Source organism: Tympanuchus pallidicinctus, unplaced genomic scaffold (genome assembly GCF_026119805.1).
Source record: "Tympanuchus pallidicinctus isolate F22 unplaced genomic scaffold, pur_lepc_1.0 scaffold1, whole genome shotgun sequence".
Lineage (NCBI taxonomy): Eukaryota > Metazoa > Chordata > Aves > Galliformes > Phasianidae > Tympanuchus > Tympanuchus pallidicinctus.
Genome location: NW_026294618.1, coordinates 32,706,762 through 32,725,360, shown reverse-complemented (window position 1 = coordinate 32,725,360; position 18,599 = coordinate 32,706,762). Strand labels below are relative to the sequence as shown.

General features: G+C 43.3%; 4 protein-coding genes across 15 annotated transcripts in view; 2 read left to right on the top strand and 2 right to left on the bottom strand.

Annotated features, from left to right (window-relative positions):
• ME1 (malic enzyme 1) overlaps positions 1 to 1,937 on the top strand; it is a 155,787-nt gene extending 153,850 nt beyond the window's left edge. For both annotated transcript variants that reach the window (XM_052682685.1, XM_052682696.1), the window contains one exon: positions 1,576 to 1,937. In XM_052682685.1, coding sequence (XP_052538645.1) covers positions 1,576 to 1,734 — 159 coding nt within the window. In that variant the 3' untranslated portion in view covers positions 1,735 to 1,937. The remainder of the gene's footprint in view (positions 1 to 1,575) is intronic.
• A 552-nt stretch (positions 1,938 to 2,489) lies between these two features.
• Positions 2,490 to 5,671, bottom strand: RWDD2A (RWD domain containing 2A). The gene is made up of 2 exons (XM_052682854.1): positions 5,457 to 5,671; positions 2,490 to 4,265 (listed from the first exon to the last, which is right to left on the bottom strand). Exons 1-2 carry the CDS (start codon positions 5,652 to 5,654, stop codon positions 3,588 to 3,590), a joined length of 876 nt encoding a protein of 291 aa, XP_052538814.1. The 5' UTR covers positions 5,655 to 5,671; the 3' UTR covers positions 2,490 to 3,587.
• Positions 5,672 to 5,733: 62 nt separating this feature from the next.
• PGM3 (phosphoglucomutase 3) lies at positions 5,734 to 16,348 on the top strand. Of its 4 annotated transcripts, none has more exons than XM_052682721.1 (13): positions 5,734 to 5,857; positions 7,039 to 7,244; positions 7,860 to 8,044; positions 8,495 to 8,562; positions 8,865 to 8,998; positions 9,169 to 9,364; positions 10,487 to 10,644; positions 11,594 to 11,677; positions 12,462 to 12,560; positions 12,877 to 12,993; positions 13,654 to 13,776; positions 14,409 to 14,582; positions 15,079 to 16,348. In XM_052682721.1, the coding sequence occupies exons 2-13, from the start codon at positions 7,041 to 7,043 to the stop codon at positions 15,163 to 15,165; spliced, it is 1,629 nt and encodes a 542-aa protein (XP_052538681.1). In that variant the 5' UTR covers positions 5,734 to 5,857; positions 7,039 to 7,040; the 3' UTR covers positions 15,166 to 16,348. The 4 variants fall into 4 exon arrangements, with proteins under 4 accessions (XP_052538681.1, XP_052538688.1, XP_052538698.1 ...); XM_052682728.1 differs by lacking the exon at positions 5,734 to 5,857 and adding an exon at positions 6,261 to 6,306; XM_052682738.1 differs by lacking the exon at positions 5,734 to 5,857 and adding an exon at positions 6,298 to 6,366.
• Positions 16,323 to 18,599, bottom strand: part of DOP1A (DOP1 leucine zipper like protein A) — a 60,264-nt gene continuing 57,987 nt past the window's right edge. For all 8 annotated transcript variants that reach the window (XM_052682518.1, XM_052682532.1, XM_052682563.1 and 5 more), the window contains one exon: positions 16,323 to 16,918. In XM_052682518.1, the coding sequence (XP_052538478.1) occupies positions 16,613 to 16,918 (306 nt within the window). In that variant the 3' untranslated portion in view covers positions 16,323 to 16,612. The remainder of the gene's footprint in view (positions 16,919 to 18,599) is intronic.

Below are 18,599 nucleotides of genomic sequence, written 5' to 3'. Positions count from 1 at the left end.
ATTTGATCTGCTGACACATCTTCTTACAAGTTGATTTACAGCAATCTTGGTCTAGGAGTAAAAAAAAATGTATTTAATTTCAATTCATAAATGTAACCCCAAATTTGACCCCAGTACAAGGAGGAATGAGTCAGAACTCCAGAAATTTTGTTTACTGATGTAAAACATTCCAGTTACTGAACATCCTTTTGAAACAATAATAAGGAGCCTTCATGCATCAAACACTTCCCTTAGCTTCACTTACTCTACATTTAAAATAAATAATAATAATAATAATAATAATAATAATAATAATAATATCCTTCTTGCCCCTCATGTCTTCTTAGGCAAATGATAACTGTCCTGTAAATGTTAAAATATTACCAAGATTCCTCAGGCTACATCAAACTGCCTATGTGGCAGAAAACACAGTGATGGAAACTCCTCTGTTGTCTCTGATGAGATAACCTGAATGCGTGTTGAAAAAGGAAAGTGTTACTGACCAAGTCTTTCTGCCTGATCTCTGCTGAAGTGTTATTCCCACAAGCACCTACTCTCATGTACTGCTTTTGTGCTTGTACAGCACTAAAGGTTAAGTGATGGCCTCTGTCCTTTCCAGGGAAGAAATACTCTGAAAATTTTTGGAATACCAAATGCAGAACATAAATTCAGACCTCATTCAGCTGTGATTATTATGCGTGCAGACCTGAAGAAAAACTCTTACACAAATACAGACATCTCACTCAGCTCTGGTTGGGACTTCAGATGAATTCTAAAAAGGAAGCCAACATACTGTAGCTCTTCCCCTTGGGGCACTGGCTTCTCACTAACCTAAAATATTTATGTTTTAAAGTGATGGCTAAGGAGAGCAGGAAGAAGACTTTGTCTTCCCTTCATTTAAAGTAAGAGCTTCAGTCTGTTTGCCAGTTGCAGTTGAAGCAGATCCTACTGAAGATCACTGCTGCTTTAAACTAATGTGTAACCCTTCTTTTGTTTCACAGAGGAGCATCTAGCCAAAAGATGTATATATCTCAAGCTGATGTTCTTCAGATGTGACAGTATGCTTTGATGCATTAAGTGAGCTCCAGTCCCTTACGAACGTCAATTTTTTGCCACAGCCATACGTAGGATGCAATTGATTCTGATCTTTTTGAATTCTCAGAGACAAAATACACAGGTTTTCCCCCGTCATACATAGAATTTAAACCTATGCACCTTGTTTAGCGTTTACCTTTGAGAAATGTTTTACCAAACTGAGGCAAATAATAAACTTCCCTCATATGCAGGGGGCATGGAGGCTTGGAATAAATCATACTTTTCTTATGTACTTTATAGGAGGTGGTAAACCAGGGTAGCCTGCTCACAATGTAATCCTGTTCAAAAGAGTTCAAAAGCAGCACAAATCAGACAAATCAGTGCACACATCATCATATTCTTAATCTTTTTTGCTGTATGTTAGCCCAGATCCAGTGTAACTTGACATGACTGTCAGCATCTAAGAAGATGTCATCTTGATTTTGACCTAATTTCTACTTAAAAATTCTGTTAAATGTATTCACATAAAGCACTAATTGGGATTTTAATGCAACTTTCCAGATTGCAGAAGAAGCCTACAGGAATAACAGTGCCACCACCTACCCTCGGCCCAAGGACCTTGAAGCCTTCATCCGTTCGCAGATGTACAGCACTGATTATAACAGCTTTGTGGCTGACTCATACACCTGGCCTGAAGAAGCCATGAAAGTGAAACTGTAAATACTTCATGAAGAAATAAGCAAATCAGCAGCAGTGGAAAAGCACTAAAATATTCAGAATGTTTCTGCCTAGAGAGCCGAAGAGTAGATAATTTTGTAAGATTCAGAAGAAGTTTTCTAAATCGTAATATTTGATTAGAAACTCAGATTAAGGAGTCATAATTAATTATAAATGAAAAAATAAAAATTGATCTGAGAACTGTATTTGTGTTGGTTGTTTTCTGATTGTTATTGCACTTGATGTGTCCTATATGATGGCTGTACACATTTTTTTATATCAAAATGAGTGGTTGCACCTTGAATTCAGAGATGTGTCATACATGTCAATGAGAACTTCAGCAGATGAATGGTACGGTGGAAAAATAAGAAATACACACAATGACTGTTCAATCCATTACAAGTCAGGATGTAACTTGTGTAAATTGTCAAGCTGTTATTGAAAAAGAACAGTAAGTTTAGAAATATTTTCCTCCACATAAAAGCCTTATTTGTCACTCCTGTGTGCAGCAATGAGGATTTTCTGATGAGAATTGAACCTGCAGAGCCTTTGTTGACAAATTATTCAGCAGCATTAAAATATTCTAACAAAGCCATAGTCCTGTGAATTATCATTTTCCCCAACAAGACAACTGTGCTGCAATTGCTCTGCATAAAGGCATAAAGCATAAAGCATATGCATAAAGCATAAAGGCAGTCAATGTCCCTCACAAAGAGAGAATATCAGAGTATTATAAATAGGCAGCCAAAGCATCCCCATTTTTAATATTGTAGTCATCAGGGGAGTGTACTGAAACACAGCTTTTAAGTAGCTGCTAACCAAATAGCTCGATTTGTAGATTTGGTCATCCATACCTCAACAGTAAGGGTGGTTTTATTGCTGTGTACCAATTTTCCCATTATGGTGCTTAGAGAGAAAGCAGAAGGCAGTGTTATGGTGGTTCTTTAAGGCACAGCTATTTCAGACTTCTCAGACACAGCCTTCATCTACTAATAACATTCAAATATGACAATCCTTTTATATCTATACAGACACACACACAACATATATATTTCCTTATTTATTATGTTAAACACCTTTCAATATGCTAGGCCTAGCAATACAAATATAAAAAAAGCACAAGTTGAGCAACTGTTACCATTCAAAATTACCATTAATGTAACCAGACCCTAATGAGATGAGAAGAAGCTGCTATTGGAAATGTGGGCAATAACACTATCCCTGTAAAGACACACTACCCAGAGCTTCCAAATGATAGGTGATGTAGGTTTACTTCCCCGCACACACACTCCTCTGTTTTAAATGCAAAACCTGGTGCTGTGCTTGGGCACAAGAGTCTTTGCTTTTCTTGGATCAGCTGAATTAAGTGAGAGCAGGTGCTTCATACAGCAGTAAAAGATAGTGAATGCAGCAAATCTCTGACTCCCTTTGGTGGCACTTTTATTCTGGAAATTGTATTAATCTCTGACTACAGCCACCTTGGTGACACACAACTAAATGAAAAAGTTAACTAAAGCTCTGCACCCCAGCTTAGTAACACAGCACAGTATGGATGATTGCAGACCAGTGTAATTCGGGATGCTACCATGTGGGATTTTCATCACCTTGCAAGCGCTTCTGTGAGATGTGGCTCAGTGATAAATGCTGCTTTTAAGCTCTCTGAAAATAAGTAAACAAGCACCTCTTTCAAAAAATACACTGCAATTCAGAACAGAGCCAGGAATATCTGCTTGAACTGTCCTTCTGTGTTAAACACTGAGTTTCTCTTTTCACAGCAGCCATAGCTTAAGGATAAATTTTAATGTCAGCTTCATCTCTTGCTGTCCAAAGTTAGCATTCTTTTACATCTTTTTTTCTTATTTGTCTGCAAGTTTGCCTTCAACACCAAATAAAATCTGAAAAATGTGTCCACTTTGATGCTGTTTCAGGAATTCAAGGAACTGGCCCAGATCCATGTGATAGTCGTTCCTCAGGCCATAATCACCATGGGCCTGAAACTGCAAGTCTTCAAAAGTTTGAAAGAGGCGCAAATTATCGATGCTTCCTTCTGCTTCTACAGTCTCCACATGTTTGCATGAAATATGCTTCCAGTTGGGATACCTGATAACACGCCAGAACTCCTCACAGTTTTCTCTGGTTCCCTCCACACAGATCACCCCAGGTTTTCCTGTCAAGCAGAAGCCAGTCAAGTTTAATTTCTTTGCACACTCAAAGATCTTCTTCCTCAATTCCTGCCTGTATATATGATGGCTGTAGATCCACATGCGTTGAATTGTTTCTTTAACTACTGTTTCCTTTGAAACACTTTCAGCAGAGACCTTACTATTTTCTAAATAAGGCAGGCTGTTCTCTTTCAGCCACTGCACAGCTTCACATACACACAGTTCACCTGAATCCAATGAGCTGATGTGAGAAGTGAGAAGAGTGTTGAGCTGCAACTGTTGCTGTCTGTGCAGTGCATTTGATCTTGCAAAAAGCTGAGGAGCCACATGGGGATACATATGAGGCAACTGTACCTGCAATTCCACTTTCACCTTTAAAACAGAGCACAAACACACAAAAAGAAAATAAATTCCACAGCTAAGAGAGACGCGCTAGATTCCTTTCCCTGACACAGGCAGATTATGAGATGTAATTGGGATTGCGGTATCCTAAAAACTGGAATCACTACTTATGTCTTCCTTTTGTCCCCATAACCTACTCTTTCATCTGGTCTTTCTATTGTATCTCGCTGGGACTTTCCCAACATATCAACTGTTATCACAGCTGCCCTCTTCTGCCATCTACCGAAATGATGCTATGGCTTGAAAGAAGGAACACAGGTGCTACTTACAGGACATTCCTATTTCCACTGCATGTTTTGAGAGTGTGCTCAGTTTTGTCATAGTGACAAAATACAAAGTGGCTTTGAGAATCTTTCCCCTCAGCAAACATATATGTGAACAATGAGTTCAGCCCAGGTGCTGAATGGATTCCCAGAAAACAGAGTTACACGAAGAATGCTTATGATTATACACAGTGTGAATAGAGGCATTATTATTACTATTTTAAGCAAATACCTTAGGAGATGAAGCGTTCTCTTCATTACAGACAATAAAAAGGATTTTTTTAGGCCGCGAAAACCTTGAGATTACCCTGCCTGATCTCTACAAACTGTTGAATTTCCCTTGGTTATTCCTACAGTGCCTTACAGCACTGTAAGATATTGTAGCACTTCAGTTCTCTGGAAACCAAATTCTGCCTATAGTTAAAGAGCAGGAAAGGTCCTCAGTGCTCACTGTTCCATCCCTGAAGGTGTTAAGAGGAGGTTGGATGGGGCAGCCTGGTCTAGTATTAAATGTGGAGGTTGGTGGCCCTGCCTGTGGCAGAGGTGGAAGCTTGATGACTCTTGGGGTCCCTTCCAACCCAGGACGTTCTATGATTCTATGATTCTGTGATGCTATGAAATGATTAAAAACAAGATTACAGATTCATGGAGGTTGGAAGGGACCTCTGAAGATCACCTATTCCAACACCCTGCTTACAGGAGGTTGCACAGGAGAGCATCCAGGCAGGTTTTTATTACCTACAGGGAAGACTCTACAATTTCTTCGAGCAGGGCGCAGTTTTACCCCTCAGCTTTTGAAACAGCAAATTGTTCCCCCGCTCCCCCCTTTCGGGCACACGTTCAGCACCTGCACCACGAGTAAGGCAGGCGCAGGGACCAGCCCAGGGGCAGCTCTCACCTCCGGCTCCCCGACACCGACAGCGACCGAATACTCGAGCCGCGGCGGCAGGGATCCGCCGCCGTCCCTCAGGTAGCGCTGCAGCGCGGGCACGGCAGCCTCGTCCAGGCTAATCTCCCCTTTCTTGGGGAACATGGAAAGGAGCATTTCCACCTCCAGCAGCTGGAGCTCCAGGCACTCCCGCACAGCGGCAGCCATGGCTCCGCGTTGATACGTGACGGCCGGGGGTGGGAACCCGAAGTCTGCGTGACGTCTGCGAGGCCGTGCCAGACCTCAGCGGCGCCGCTGCTGTTAAAGGAAAATCTGCCTTGCTCGAGAAGGCGGCCAACAGCTCCGCGTTTCCCTCCGCTTTCTGTAGCCTGGTGGGGCCTTATGAAAACCCGGGAAGACGCAGGGAACCGGTGAGTAGCTGCCTGAAACGACAGCACTGCTTTGGCTTACGTTTCGTGTCCACGCGTATCAGCGTGCTGCCTGACACGCGTCACGCTTTCATTTACACGGGTTAAACGGCCCGCATCAGCTCAGCGAGGAGATACCGCACCGGTTTTAACACGGCATTCCCGTTTAAAGCGCTGATCCCATCCACCCTCAGTGCCGGAGCATTGGGTTTTTCCATTGGGAAGGGCAGGGCTCAGCCGCCTCGTAACACTCTACCAAGCTGCAGGACGTCCTCGCAGCATCGCTGCCGGCTCTGCCCTACGGCTCCACCCCGCGGGCTGATCCCACTGCCGCGTGGCAACCGCTTGCCCCGCCCACCGCGCTGCCATTGGACAGCTCATCGGAGGGGGCGTGGCCTTACCGGACCCGGAAGGAGAGCGCGGAGGTGGCGGCCGGGCGGGGCGGTGTGCGGGTAGGGCTGCGTTCCTTCGGAGCACGGCGGCAGTGCGCAGCGGGCGGCAGGCTGCTTATGGTGAATGAATGGAGTGGTGTGGCTGTGTGAAGCGTGTGACTAGCGTTAGTTCTTTGCGGGGCGTTGTTGATGAGGGGACACGAGTGATGATCCGAGATCTGCTCTCCCAGATCACTTCGGCTCTTCGCGGTCTAGTCGAGCTCTTCTGGGGTAGTGTTGTACGGGGACTGTAGAGGCTCTGGTAGTGGTCCTCCCCGCAGCCCCACACGGAGGTGTATGGGGTACAAGCGGAGCTCTAGAAGCATCGAATGGCTTAGATTGGAAGGGGCCCCAAGGGTCATTGAGCTCTGCCTACTGCCATAGGCAGGGCTGCCTTCCACCAGCTCAGCTGCCCAGGGCCCATCCAACCTGGCCTGGGGCACCTCCAGGGATGGGGCATCACAGCTGTGCCAGCACCTCACCACCTCTGAGTAAAGAACTTCCTCCTAACATATAGCCTAAATTTCCACTCTTTTAGTTTAAGGCCATTTTCCCTTGTCTTATCACTGTTTAAAAAGCCAGACCCCTCCAGGTTATAAGCTCCCTTCAAGTGCTGTAAGGGCCGCAGCGAGCTCTCCGGCATTGTGTTGGCCCCAGTTTGAGACAGGATTCAAACTCAAATGAAGTACAAGATGTGAAACAAATTGGAATGACTCTTTCTCTTACAAGCGCTTGTGTTACTTCTTTCTCCAGAAATGGATGTTGAAGGACTTAAAAAATACTCAGCTTTGCATCCCAAGCCCGCTGGACTTACTCTTCAGTATGGCACTGCTGGATTTCGCAGCAAGGCGCAGCAGCTTGAGCACGTCATGTTCCGCATGGGCATGCTGGCAGCACTCAGGTCCAGGGCCACAGGAGCTACTATTGGTGTCATGGTTACGGCATCTCACAATCCTGAAGTAAGAGCAGCCTTTTGTTTGAAGGAAAAAATAGATGTGGCCTAATAGAATCAAAGCTCAGGTAATAACGAGAACAAGAGGTTTCCATGGGCTGCATCCTGCAGGCACCTCCATCTACTTAAGAGACGTGTTTATAGTGTTCCATTAAAATGTGAACTCTGGCACGCTGAGAGTTACCTTTCTACATACACAGGGTGGTTGTTTTCTCTCGTGGAAAAGTCAATGCTGTAATGTAGGATGTTTGTAAGATTAGCAAGGCTAGGAGTGGCTGTGAGAAGAGATGAACCTTTGAGCAAAATCTGCCAGTAGAAAAAATGAAGCAGTTACAAATCAAGCACTTTAGACTTCTGCTGCTGTGGAGTATTCCCTGGTATTCGCATTTTCCCTTAGGTCACTTTAATGTCAGATGAACTTCATGCCAAGATCATAGTGGGGTGGGGTGGAGGGGAAATAAATGACTTAATACGCTGCTTAGTTCAGTTAGTTGGGCTTGCTGGAGGCTGGAATAAATAGCTAATCTATCACTTCCTAAAAATGTTTCATGTTGACAGAAGTAGTATGGTTAAACCTTTCCCACTCTTAAGCTGAGTGTGTTTTGTTCTCTTTTCTTCTAAGGAAGATAATGGTGTGAAGTTGGTTGATCCTCTTGGTGAAATGCTGCACCCATCCTGGGAAGAATACGCTACGCAGCTAGCAAATGCAGAGGACCAAGAGTTACAGAAAACAGTAACTGAGATCTGCCAAAAAGCAGCAGTGAACCAGCAAAAAGATGCTTCAGTTTTTATTGGTAGAGATACCAGGTAATTCAAAAACACTGTTAGATGTGTGCTGCTTTTAGCAGAGGTGGCAGCAATTTGTTCATGAGTGCTGCTGAGTGCTTAGCTGTCTACAGCCAGGTTTGTTACCCATGCCTAGTCTGCTACCTGTTGAAGTCACTTAAGGCTATAGCAGTCCACAGCTGTTTTCTAGTGTTCCATTATGAGCTTCTCTGATAATTATGAGAGCTTCCTAGCACTTCTGATCTGGGTGTCTTATTGTTTTTTTTGGTGAGCACTGTGTCACATCCATGACACAGAAGTTCATCAGAAGTTCACTCATCTTCATAATTCTTTAGGGTAGTGACTTTCAGACTTGCTGAATCAAAGTCTGCTGGCAGGAAACTTGCTTTTCATAGTCATCTTCCCCATGCTTCTTCTTTCCAAATGCACGTATAAAGGTTTTCTGTAAAGGTTGTGCTTTTTATTTTCCAGACCAAGCAGTAAGGAACTTTCACAGGCAGTAATAGATGGCATCTCCGTTCTGGGTGGTCAGTACCATGGTATGTCAAGCTTTTGCTATTCTAGTTTATTATCAAGTTGTTTTTGTAAATGTGACTCTGCTACGTAGCCCTAAAGCAGTAGCCCAGGTTCCATTTCCATTTGTCCGTAACAGTCTTCTTTTAGAAGAGTTGGATTGCTTTATGGTAAAGGGGTTCATATTTTTTTAACAGAGCTTAATTTTCTTTGTGTTTCCTTTGTCTGTTTTCTGTAGAATAGCAGATGTGCTTTGTATAATATACTTTGAAGGAGAAGTTAATTTAGCGTTCAATTTCTTAATATTGAAGCCTTTGTTTTATGTTAGATTATGGTCTAGTGACCACACCACAGCTGCATTACGTGGTCTGCTGCCAAAACACCCAGGGGCAGTATGGGAAACCAACGCTGGAAGGTTATTACCAAAAGTTATCCAAGGCTTTCACAGAGCTGATAAAAAAGGTAAATGTTGGTAATTATCTTCTTCCTGCAAACGTACAAAGTGGGAATCTTCTGCTGTTATTTTGTTTGGGTCTGAAGTTTTAAATTCAGCGTATCTATAGGTGGGGTAGCGGAGCCTATGGTTTCCCTCAGGTGTGAGTTCACTTTGTCCTTTCTTTCTGTGTACAAAGTCTCTCAGTTCTGGAGAGGCTCAGAGGCAATTGAAGATTGACTGTGCCAATGGCATAGGAGCTCTGAAACTGGCAGAGATGGAGACCTATTTTCCAAAGGAGGTACAAATTCAGGTATATAATGATGGAACAAAGGAGAAGCTCAACCACCTGTGTGGGGCAGATTTTGTAAAGGTTCATCAAAAGCCACCTAAAGGTATGTAGTCAGTCATCTTATATCCTTTTACATCCTCTCTAGATCTAAACGTGCAGGGTGTAGTAGTGGTGTATCAGCCTCAGATGAGCTGAGTTCCCTTGTTTCTTACTAAGTGATTGTAAGACTGGTTGTGCTTGTGTTGATGGAAAGAGGGAATCCTAGGACAGGTTTTGATGCAATCTTAGATTATTATTCTAAATCGTTTGGTGGACTACAGCATGTTTCAGCACATTTGGAGACGTGTTTGACAATCTGACATGAATGTTAAGCTGGCGGAGCCCAGGGATCATCCAGGGCTAGCTTTGTTTTACCTCCCTTTATATTAACAAGAAGTATTTACACTGTGGCCTAGCATTACAAATCCTTTTCCGTGTTCCTAAGGAAGAGCATAATTAACACTTTGGTGCCAGCAAACTGACAGCTTGACATACACCACAGAGGTAATTATTTCAACCAAATTCCTGCAGAGTGCTTAGAAGAAAATCCCTAAACTGGGAGAATGGACTAGTTTGAATATTAGATTATTTGAGGCTAAATTGAGCTGTCTATTCCACAACTGCTTCCTGAGACTGTCAGCCAAACATCAAGGTATGGTGGCATTTCCTCTTTGTCATGCTGCTTGCAGGGACAAGTTTTGGGGTGTGGTTTCCAATGCTCTGAAGGATAGAAGGTGTCAGCAGCATGGGCTGGTTTCCTTGTCCACCTGTGTGCTAAACTGTGTCCCTCCAGGAAGGGGGATAAAGGATGCAGTGTCCTTTGGGGCTCTGCCAAGTTCCCAAAGATCTCCAAATGAGCCTAGGAATGGCCAGCTGCTGTTTCTGACATACAAACTCCAAGTTAATGGCAAGGTCAGCATTTTGACAAGAGAAAGACTTGCATTGATAAAAGGGCAGTTTGCTTTTCTGAGGCATTGCTCTGACAGGTGACAACTGCTTCCCAGCAAATTCTGTCTTGGCATTAAGCCTAGAAGCGTTTTGAGGCAGGAACTCATTTGTTTATATACTGTATACACTTAGCAAATGCAATGTCAGTTTGGAGCATCTGTTTTGTGTGTCTGCAAAGAGCTAATTTTGTTTCTTTATTCCTATCTCTAACTTGCATTTCTAACTCTGTGTGCATTAGGGCTAGACATGAAGCCTAATGAGAGCTGCTGCTCATTTGATGGTGATGCAGATAGAATTGTTTATTACTACAAGGACACAGCTGGCCATTTTCACCTAATCGATGGAGATAAAATAGCAACTTTAATTAGTATCTTCCTTAAAGAGCTCCTTGCCAAGGTAACTTTGATGTGTCAAATGAATGCTTACACTTAAAACAGGAAAAATGTAAAATAATAGTCTGAAAGGACTGTGTTGATTTACTCACAGGTGGTCTTTCTGTGCTTGCCTGAAGTGCACCCACTTTAAAAAGAGCACAGCAAAAACTGTTGCTTTGACAGGGCTGTAATTTCCTTATTCCAAATAAAAATCCAAATACAGAAATTTTAAACTTACAGTTCTTAGTGAGAATTTTCCTGTTTATGTGCTCAATGTACTGATAGTCCATTCTTTCATTTTTTTAATCTTTCTTGAATTCTGGGGGGTCTCAATCCTTTCCCCACTGTTTCTCTGAAACTTTATGAAGTTGAGCATGAGAACACGTGGCAGTGACAGGGTTTGCTTGTCATCATTCCCAAACCAGTACCTGCAGCAAAGCATCCTCCTCCTACAGGGAAGAGAGATATAAAGCTTTTCTTTTTCAAACATTCTCTTGGACTTGGTGTTGATGGTTAGCCTAGATGAGTTACCCTGGTTTTCTTCTCTTTGACACCAGCTAATTTCTTGCACTGTGGCAGACATGCCAGCCAGTGAGGAGAACTTGTGCTTGCCATCTCTCAGCCTTTGCTTGCTTTGCACTCGAAGCTTTCAGTTTATTGCTTGTGCTCGTGGCCCCATTCCACGTGTCTGGCCAGTGTGCTGAACTTGTTGAATCTGAACAGTGGTTTGAAAGCCTAAAGAGAGCTGCTTCAAGCTCGCCACAACACCCATGGTACACAAAGGCTTAGTAAAATTCACGCTGTCTTACCTGTGTGCATATTCTCTGATCTCTGATACTCAGGAGATTTAAGTGTCTGCAGGAGAGCATAGGCTTAGTCCTATATGATTTTATTTTTCTGGTTACCCAGCTGTTCAGCCTTCTGTACATAACCACTGCACAGTAAAGTGCTTTGCTTCTTGGTTTGCTCAGGTGGGACAGACTTTAAAGATGGCAGTGGTACAAACAGCCTATGCCAATGGGAGTTCAACGCGCTACCTGGAGGAGATGGTGCAGGTATTCTCAACTTTGTATCTGGTAGTGTTCTGCAAATGTTCTGTATTGCTTTTACTTAGTACTACTATAATATGATTCCTAGGAAGGCTTAAGCTGTGCTAAAATCAGCAACTGATGACTGTTTCAAAACCTAAATTATTAGTGGCAAAGGAGACTGGAGAGAGGAGATCTGGAAAGTTCCACTTTTACTAGTTAAAATCTAGTTTGGCAAAAGTTAAGCAAAATCCTTTGTTACTCCTGGAATAACATGAGGAATTTATGGCTTTGCAACCAAGTGAGCAGGAAAGGGCTCCTTGATACTTAGACACTGATGCTTTCATTTTTATCTAGCAGCTGGCTCAATATTGTTTAATAGGAATATGTGGCTTAAGGTCAGTTGGCAAAAATTGAGTTAGGACATTTAAAGTTTGGATAGAAATCTGTTATGTTCCCTGAAATAATAAAATGAATTAGGATGTACAAATATTTTTAAATCAATCATAGAATTCTAGAATGGTTTGGGTTGGAAGGTACCTTTAAGATCATCTAGTTCCAACTCCCTGCTATAGGCAGGGACACCTCCCTCTACACCAGGCTGCTCACAGCCCCATCCAGCCTGGCCTGCAATGCTTCCAGGGAGGGGGCATCCACACCTGTTCCAATGTCTCACCGTTCTCACAGTAAATAATTTCTTCCTGATATCTAGTCTAAATCTACCCTCTTTCAGTTTAAAGCCATTTCCCCTCCATCTGCCATCAGTAGATGGTAACACAGTTTACATTCTCTGTATGCCCTTGGGTTGTAGGTACCAGTTCACTGTGTCAAAACAGGAGTGAAACACTTGCATCACAAGGCCCAGGAGTTTGATGTTGGAATTTATTTTGAGGCAAATGGACATGGCACAGTAAGTATGAGCATGTCATACATGATATCTGCAGCCAACGCATCAAATCTAAGTTAAAATTAGCCTTTGAGGGAAATCTCTTCGTCGTCTGCTTACATTTGTAACCAAGACTTCTCTCATATATTGAGAACAGCCTTGTTTCTGCCTTTATCATAGCACTGCCACCATCTCTTCTGTTTTGTATGGGGAATGGGAAGTAATGGAGGCAAACCTTAATGATTATTATATGGGCTTAAAGGGTGAAAAGCTTTTTTCTTATATCCCAGTTCTTGATGCGGGCTGTGGGCTGGTCTTGTTCTCATCTTTTTTATTCTAGGTACTCTTCAGTAAGGCTGCTGAAAACACAATCAGACAACTGGCAAAAGAGGAGAAAGATGATGCAAAAAGAGAAGCAGCGAAGGTGCTTGAGAACATGATTGACCTGATTAATCAGGTAAAAGTCAAGAGGAACAAAACCCCATGCCTGTCAGCACAGCGATAACCCCATTTGTTAGGAGTTTTCAGGCTCCTGCCAGGGACTGCTGGAGCAGGAGGGGGTGTGCCCTGATGGAAGGGACCAAGAGGAAGAGGGTAGTAGTAGTCATCAGAGATGTAATAGTTTCTCAGGAATGGACGTAGGATGCTTTTATCTTGCTTCTGCATTCAGAATCAAGAGAGAATGAAATGACTGGAGAACTGAGTGAGAGCATGTGACTTGTTCCTGACTCAATAGCAATTTTTCATCTGATGTTTTTCATTGATCTTTGTAGTATATGAGAGGATGGGGATGTTCCAATGCCCACGACAATCCCTTGTCATGGCATACAGATCATTTCTCCAGGAGCAGGGCCAAGTTACATTTCACAGGCCAGCTTCAAGCATTCTGACCCTGAAACAAAAGTGAGGTGCCAGTCCTCATTAGGAAAGGTGAGAGCTAGCACTTGCCCTTGGCAAGTCAAAATTAAAAAGCCTGAAGAACAACAACTATCCTTACCAAGGCAAGTCACTGGCTGTGTGATGATTTTCTTAAGGTGGGAGCTTACTGATCAAAGCATGCCTTCATTTCTTCCCTGATGAATTCTCCAAGTCTTCCCTTTCCCCTCTCTGTTAACAGACGGTTGGTGATGCCATCTCAGACATGTTGGTTATTGAAGCAATCCTGGCTCTGAAAGGTCTGACTCTGCAGCAGTGGGATGCCCTGTACACTGACTTCCCAAGTCGGCTGCTCAAAGTTCAGGTTAGTTGCTCTTCACACTGGCTCATGTTGCAGCAGTGTCTTTCTTTGTAAAATTCATACTTCCATTTCACTTTTGCCTCTGGTTGAAAATTGGAACATTAGTGTGAGAGAGACAGTCTTGCTCTGCTGTAACTCTGTCCAATTTTTCTGGCACTTAAAGAACTTGAATATTCTGGTTCTTTCTCCTTCCTTTTCCACTGTTTGGAGAGCCTGAGGAAAACTGGCTCCCAGCTGATAACATTGTCTTATGCTTAAGAACACAGTAAGAGAGCTTTGGGCTTTCACATTAACTAAAGACAAGAGGTTACGTGTTCTGATCTACTGAGAAAAGCTCCAGCATTAGCTGAGCAGCTAACCAAGGAGGCATGTTCAGAACTGACCCTTTTTTCCAAACCAGAAGCTGAGTCCTATCAGGACTTGGTTACCACATACTGAGCAGCAGCTGAACAGGGGGTTCCTAGTGATCCCAAAGCCTTTGAGTTAGCAGGCAGCTCTCAAAGTGAGCTCTTATTCTGGTATTGAAACAAACCAAAACCTGAAGTTCTGTCTTAACAGTCACCTGTTTCATTCTGCTCTCAACATACTGCTACAGCATGGAATAGATAATAATTTGTCTATTTCTGACGTTGAAGGTTGCAGACAGACAAGTAATTGACACAACTGATGCCGAAAGGCGTGCTGTTACACCTCCAGGGCTACAAGAGAGAATTGATGCTCTGGTAAAGAAGTACAAGCTGTCACGAGCATTCGTGCGTCCATCAGGAACAGAAGATGTTGTGAGGGTGTATGCTGAAGCAGACACGCAGGTCAGAGCTTGAACTGTTTGTTCTGCAATGTCTCGCTCAGTAGTGGGTGCTAGACATTTAATCAAATGCAATAGGTACTAAATTTGGGGGAGACAGTGAATGTTTTTAACATTTACTTTTAAGAGTTAGATGTTTATGAAGGCAGATTTGATATTAAATGATTTTGAGAAGACAGCCTTCTGAGAACTCTAAGAATAAAGTTAACAAGGCAGCCAGTAACTGCATGATTTCTTAAAAGGTAAAAAGTGCTAATAAGATTTAGTCCAAATGGAGACTTAAAGTCACTACAAGCAATAGTCCAGCTCTTCCCATGGTCATACACTCCTACTCCCTCCTTCCTGCCAACTTGACCACAGTGGCAAAAGATACCTCAACATGACAGCAACATGAGGAAAACAGTGTTTGCATGAAAACTTTGGTTGTGGTGTTGCACACTCATTCTAAACTTCTAATACTGATAAAGAGATTACTAACTAACTTCTACAATATCCCACAGGAGAATGCTGATGCCCTTGCCCATGAAGTAAGCCTGGCTGTTTATCACCTTGCTGGTGGAAAAGGGGCATCACCCCAACCTATTTAACAACTGAAGTTCACAACTGGACTTATTTTTTAATGCTACTTTCTTTACTCTGTACTCGTGTGGATGTATCGAAACCTTCTTGATTGTAGCAAGGAGTAATCAGAACTAAGCAGAATACTACTTCACTTATTTCTTACCTTGGTTGGCAGCTTACCTCTTAATCAGATGTTCTTGCTACAGTGTGGTCTCTTCCTCTCCAAGTCTGAGTAACTACTGAAGCTGAATGGATTTAAAGGTGGCAGGTACCTTGGATGCCATTTCTTAGCAGCCACTGGCCTGTTTGGCCATAGGGGAGCTACATCTCCAGTCTTCTAAGGCTAAAGAGCCACCTTTTGTACTGGCAGCAGTCTGGTCATCAGCTTTTCCCAGACAGCATGCAGGGAAGATGAGCTCTGCAGCCTGGGCCAGTGAAGACTCTAGAGAGCCTTGCCAGAGTGGAAGCTCCCTTCAACTGTAGTGCCCTGCTGCTACCAGTCAGCCAAAAGTCTTTAAGAGCTTTCAGCTGCAGTTTTTAATTAAAAGGGATGCCCCCAGCTTTCATTGATTACAAGGATTCTAGTTGGGTAACTGTTATTTTCATATTTTAGCATTACTGTGATCAAATTCCTTACTACCCCCCCACTTCCCAGCTTATCATCATGTTATACTTCCAGGCTGACCTCCCCCATCAGTGCAGCCAGAGTTGTAGCACAGCCTTGCTGAATGCACACCTCTCCTACATGCCTAGACAACTGAAGCTCTCTCACACAGACAAGGGGGGGGAGCAGCAAGTCCTGGGCCTGAGAGTGAGTTCAGCTCAAGGCAGGGACACCGAAGTGATGAGAAAGCACTTGCAAATAATACAACTTACTATTGCAGAAATATCTTAAGTAGATTTTTTATGAAATTAAGAGATGAACAGAAATTAATACTTGATCATTTTGAAGGCAGCCTTCTGTGACCCCTTTCACTCCCCACTGGGGTGAAGGGGCTAAGCCAAAGGGGAGTAACACTTCATATGCACACATATCACTCATCCATGTATTTCAGTTCAGGGTATCTACCTCTGACAAAAATATTAACTGTATTAACTCCTGGTATGGCATTTTTTTATATTGTTAAATAAGCACAAGTGCCAATGGATCCCCCAAACCCTAAGACAAATAAACAAAGCAAACTGAAAAAAAATGTGCACTTTGTATTTTTTAGGTTTTTGTTTTTTTTTTGAAGACAGAACTCAAGACAACAGAAAGTATACTGTAAATAGTAGGCACCATAATCAATATGAGCCACCAATAATTACACGTGATTCAGGCCACATCCAGAACTCTTATTTACAAATATGTAACTTAAATACAACATTAATTATTACATACAAAGTAAGAAAAGAATAATATACAACTGGGAAAGATAAAGTATTTCATTGCAATACATACATTACACATAAGCAGAACAGTACCGGTTTGGTTCACGTCTTTATGACACCTTCCAGAAAATCCTTCTCAACCATTTCTTCTATCTTTTGCCTTGCTTTGCTGGAGAATGTCTTGAGGTTCTCCATTTTTATGTCCTTACTTGGAAAGCAGTTGGGGTAAAGGACAGGGCTCCCTGAGTGTCCAGCGCATCTGCTTGTGACTTTGCTGTTAAAAACTTGGCTGAGTACGTTAAAGAAAGGCAGAAGCTGCTCAATGCTGCGAACGGTGTAGATGGTTAGAAGCAGGTGACCTGGTTCCCAACTTAGTGTTTTCCCTGAGCTGTCCTCTTCTGGGTTTTTCTGTAAGTACAGAGAAATAGGAACTAATGAAGGACAAAACAGAAGTAGTATAGCTAAACATAGAAGGTAAGTGTCAATGCATTATTTTTCCATATTCCAAAAAAAAAAAGTTGATCAAGGCACAAAACACCAGAGTGCAGCTTTTGAAGTAGATCACTGCATACTGTGTACTTGAAGGGAGCATATAAACAGGAGCTGTTTACAAGGGTGGATATTGACTGGACAAGGGAGAATGGTTTTAAACTGAGACGGGAGGTTTAGATTAGATATGAGGAGGAAGTTTTTCACACAGAGGGTGGTGACGCACTGGAGCAGGTTGCCCAAGGAGGTTGTGGATGCCCCATCCCTGGAGGCATTCAAGGCCAGGCTGGAAGTGGCTCTGGGCAGCTGGATCTGGTGCTTAGAGACCCTGCACACAGCAGGGGGGTTGAAACTCGATGATCATTGTGGTCCTTCTCAACCCAGGCCATTCTATGATTCTATGATTCAGATCTGTTCCTCCCTGTCATCATGTGTGGCAGCAGCACTGGCCACAAAGGGACAGCTGACATCCACATGAAAGCAGTGCTGGATGTTCAGCCCAGGGCAATCTGGAGCTGCGTGCCTTCTGTGAGGCCACAGCCCAGTGATGCCCTGAACACAGCTCGAGCTGCTGCAAAGCTGTGGGAGTTGCAGTTGTTGGGAGAAGTTGCGAACTAGTTGCTCTCTAAAGCAGGCTGCCTTCTGATGGCAGCCCTCGCACTGTGCCCTACTGCTAGCATTAGGGACAACAAAGTCCTGAGGAAGTTAAGATAAAACCAAAGGATTTTCAACCTGAAGACAGAGTTCAGAGTTTTCAGAAGAGCATAAGCAGTGTTGTTTTAAATATCAGCGATAACAGCTCCAGACGCTTTGAGCAGACACCAGTGTTTCACACAGGAACCCAGATCACTGCTTGTACGTGATCTCAGCAGACTTTGTTTACACAGCTTCCACCTCACAGGAAAGATCTCAAGCATGAGGACATGAGGAACTCCAGCAGCACAGGCAGCAGTCACACCCCCACTGCTCGCAGGCACCAGCAGTGGCCCTTGAGGGTTGCCTTAAATATCTGCACACTGAAACATCTCAGCACTGACATGCAGCTGCTTACACAGTCATCTTTACTCAAAAAAATCCACATTTAAACCTATGCAACAAGGTAATATCAACTCTAGAAATACCTTGTTTGGACAACTATTGACAAACCAGTACAAAAGATCAACTACCATGAAAGCAGAGTTCCACAATGCAGTTTTTTTCATTCCCTGAGGCAGGAGAAAAGCAGGAGAGGTCACATATCAGTGAGGGCCCATCCCAGTTGGCCTCTGAGCAGCTCCTTGCTGCCCACACAGGCAGCACATTGAGGTGGGGGCTATGGGCACCACCAGCTGCATGGCCACAGGGGCAGGCCCTGCTCCTCCTGAGCTGACTCAGCAACCAAATGACAAGGAGAGAAATATTGATAGCAAGGAAAGGACTTTCTTCAAGAAATGGCATTTCACAAATACCATTTTTATCCTTTACATGAAAGCAACAGCTTGCTCCAATTCAGGAGCCTATGACAGCTGTTTCACAAAGAGCAGTCACATGAAACATGAACATAGGTAGTATTTCATTGTGTGGCTCCCTGCTTTTGGAGATGACTATTCCACCTATGCTG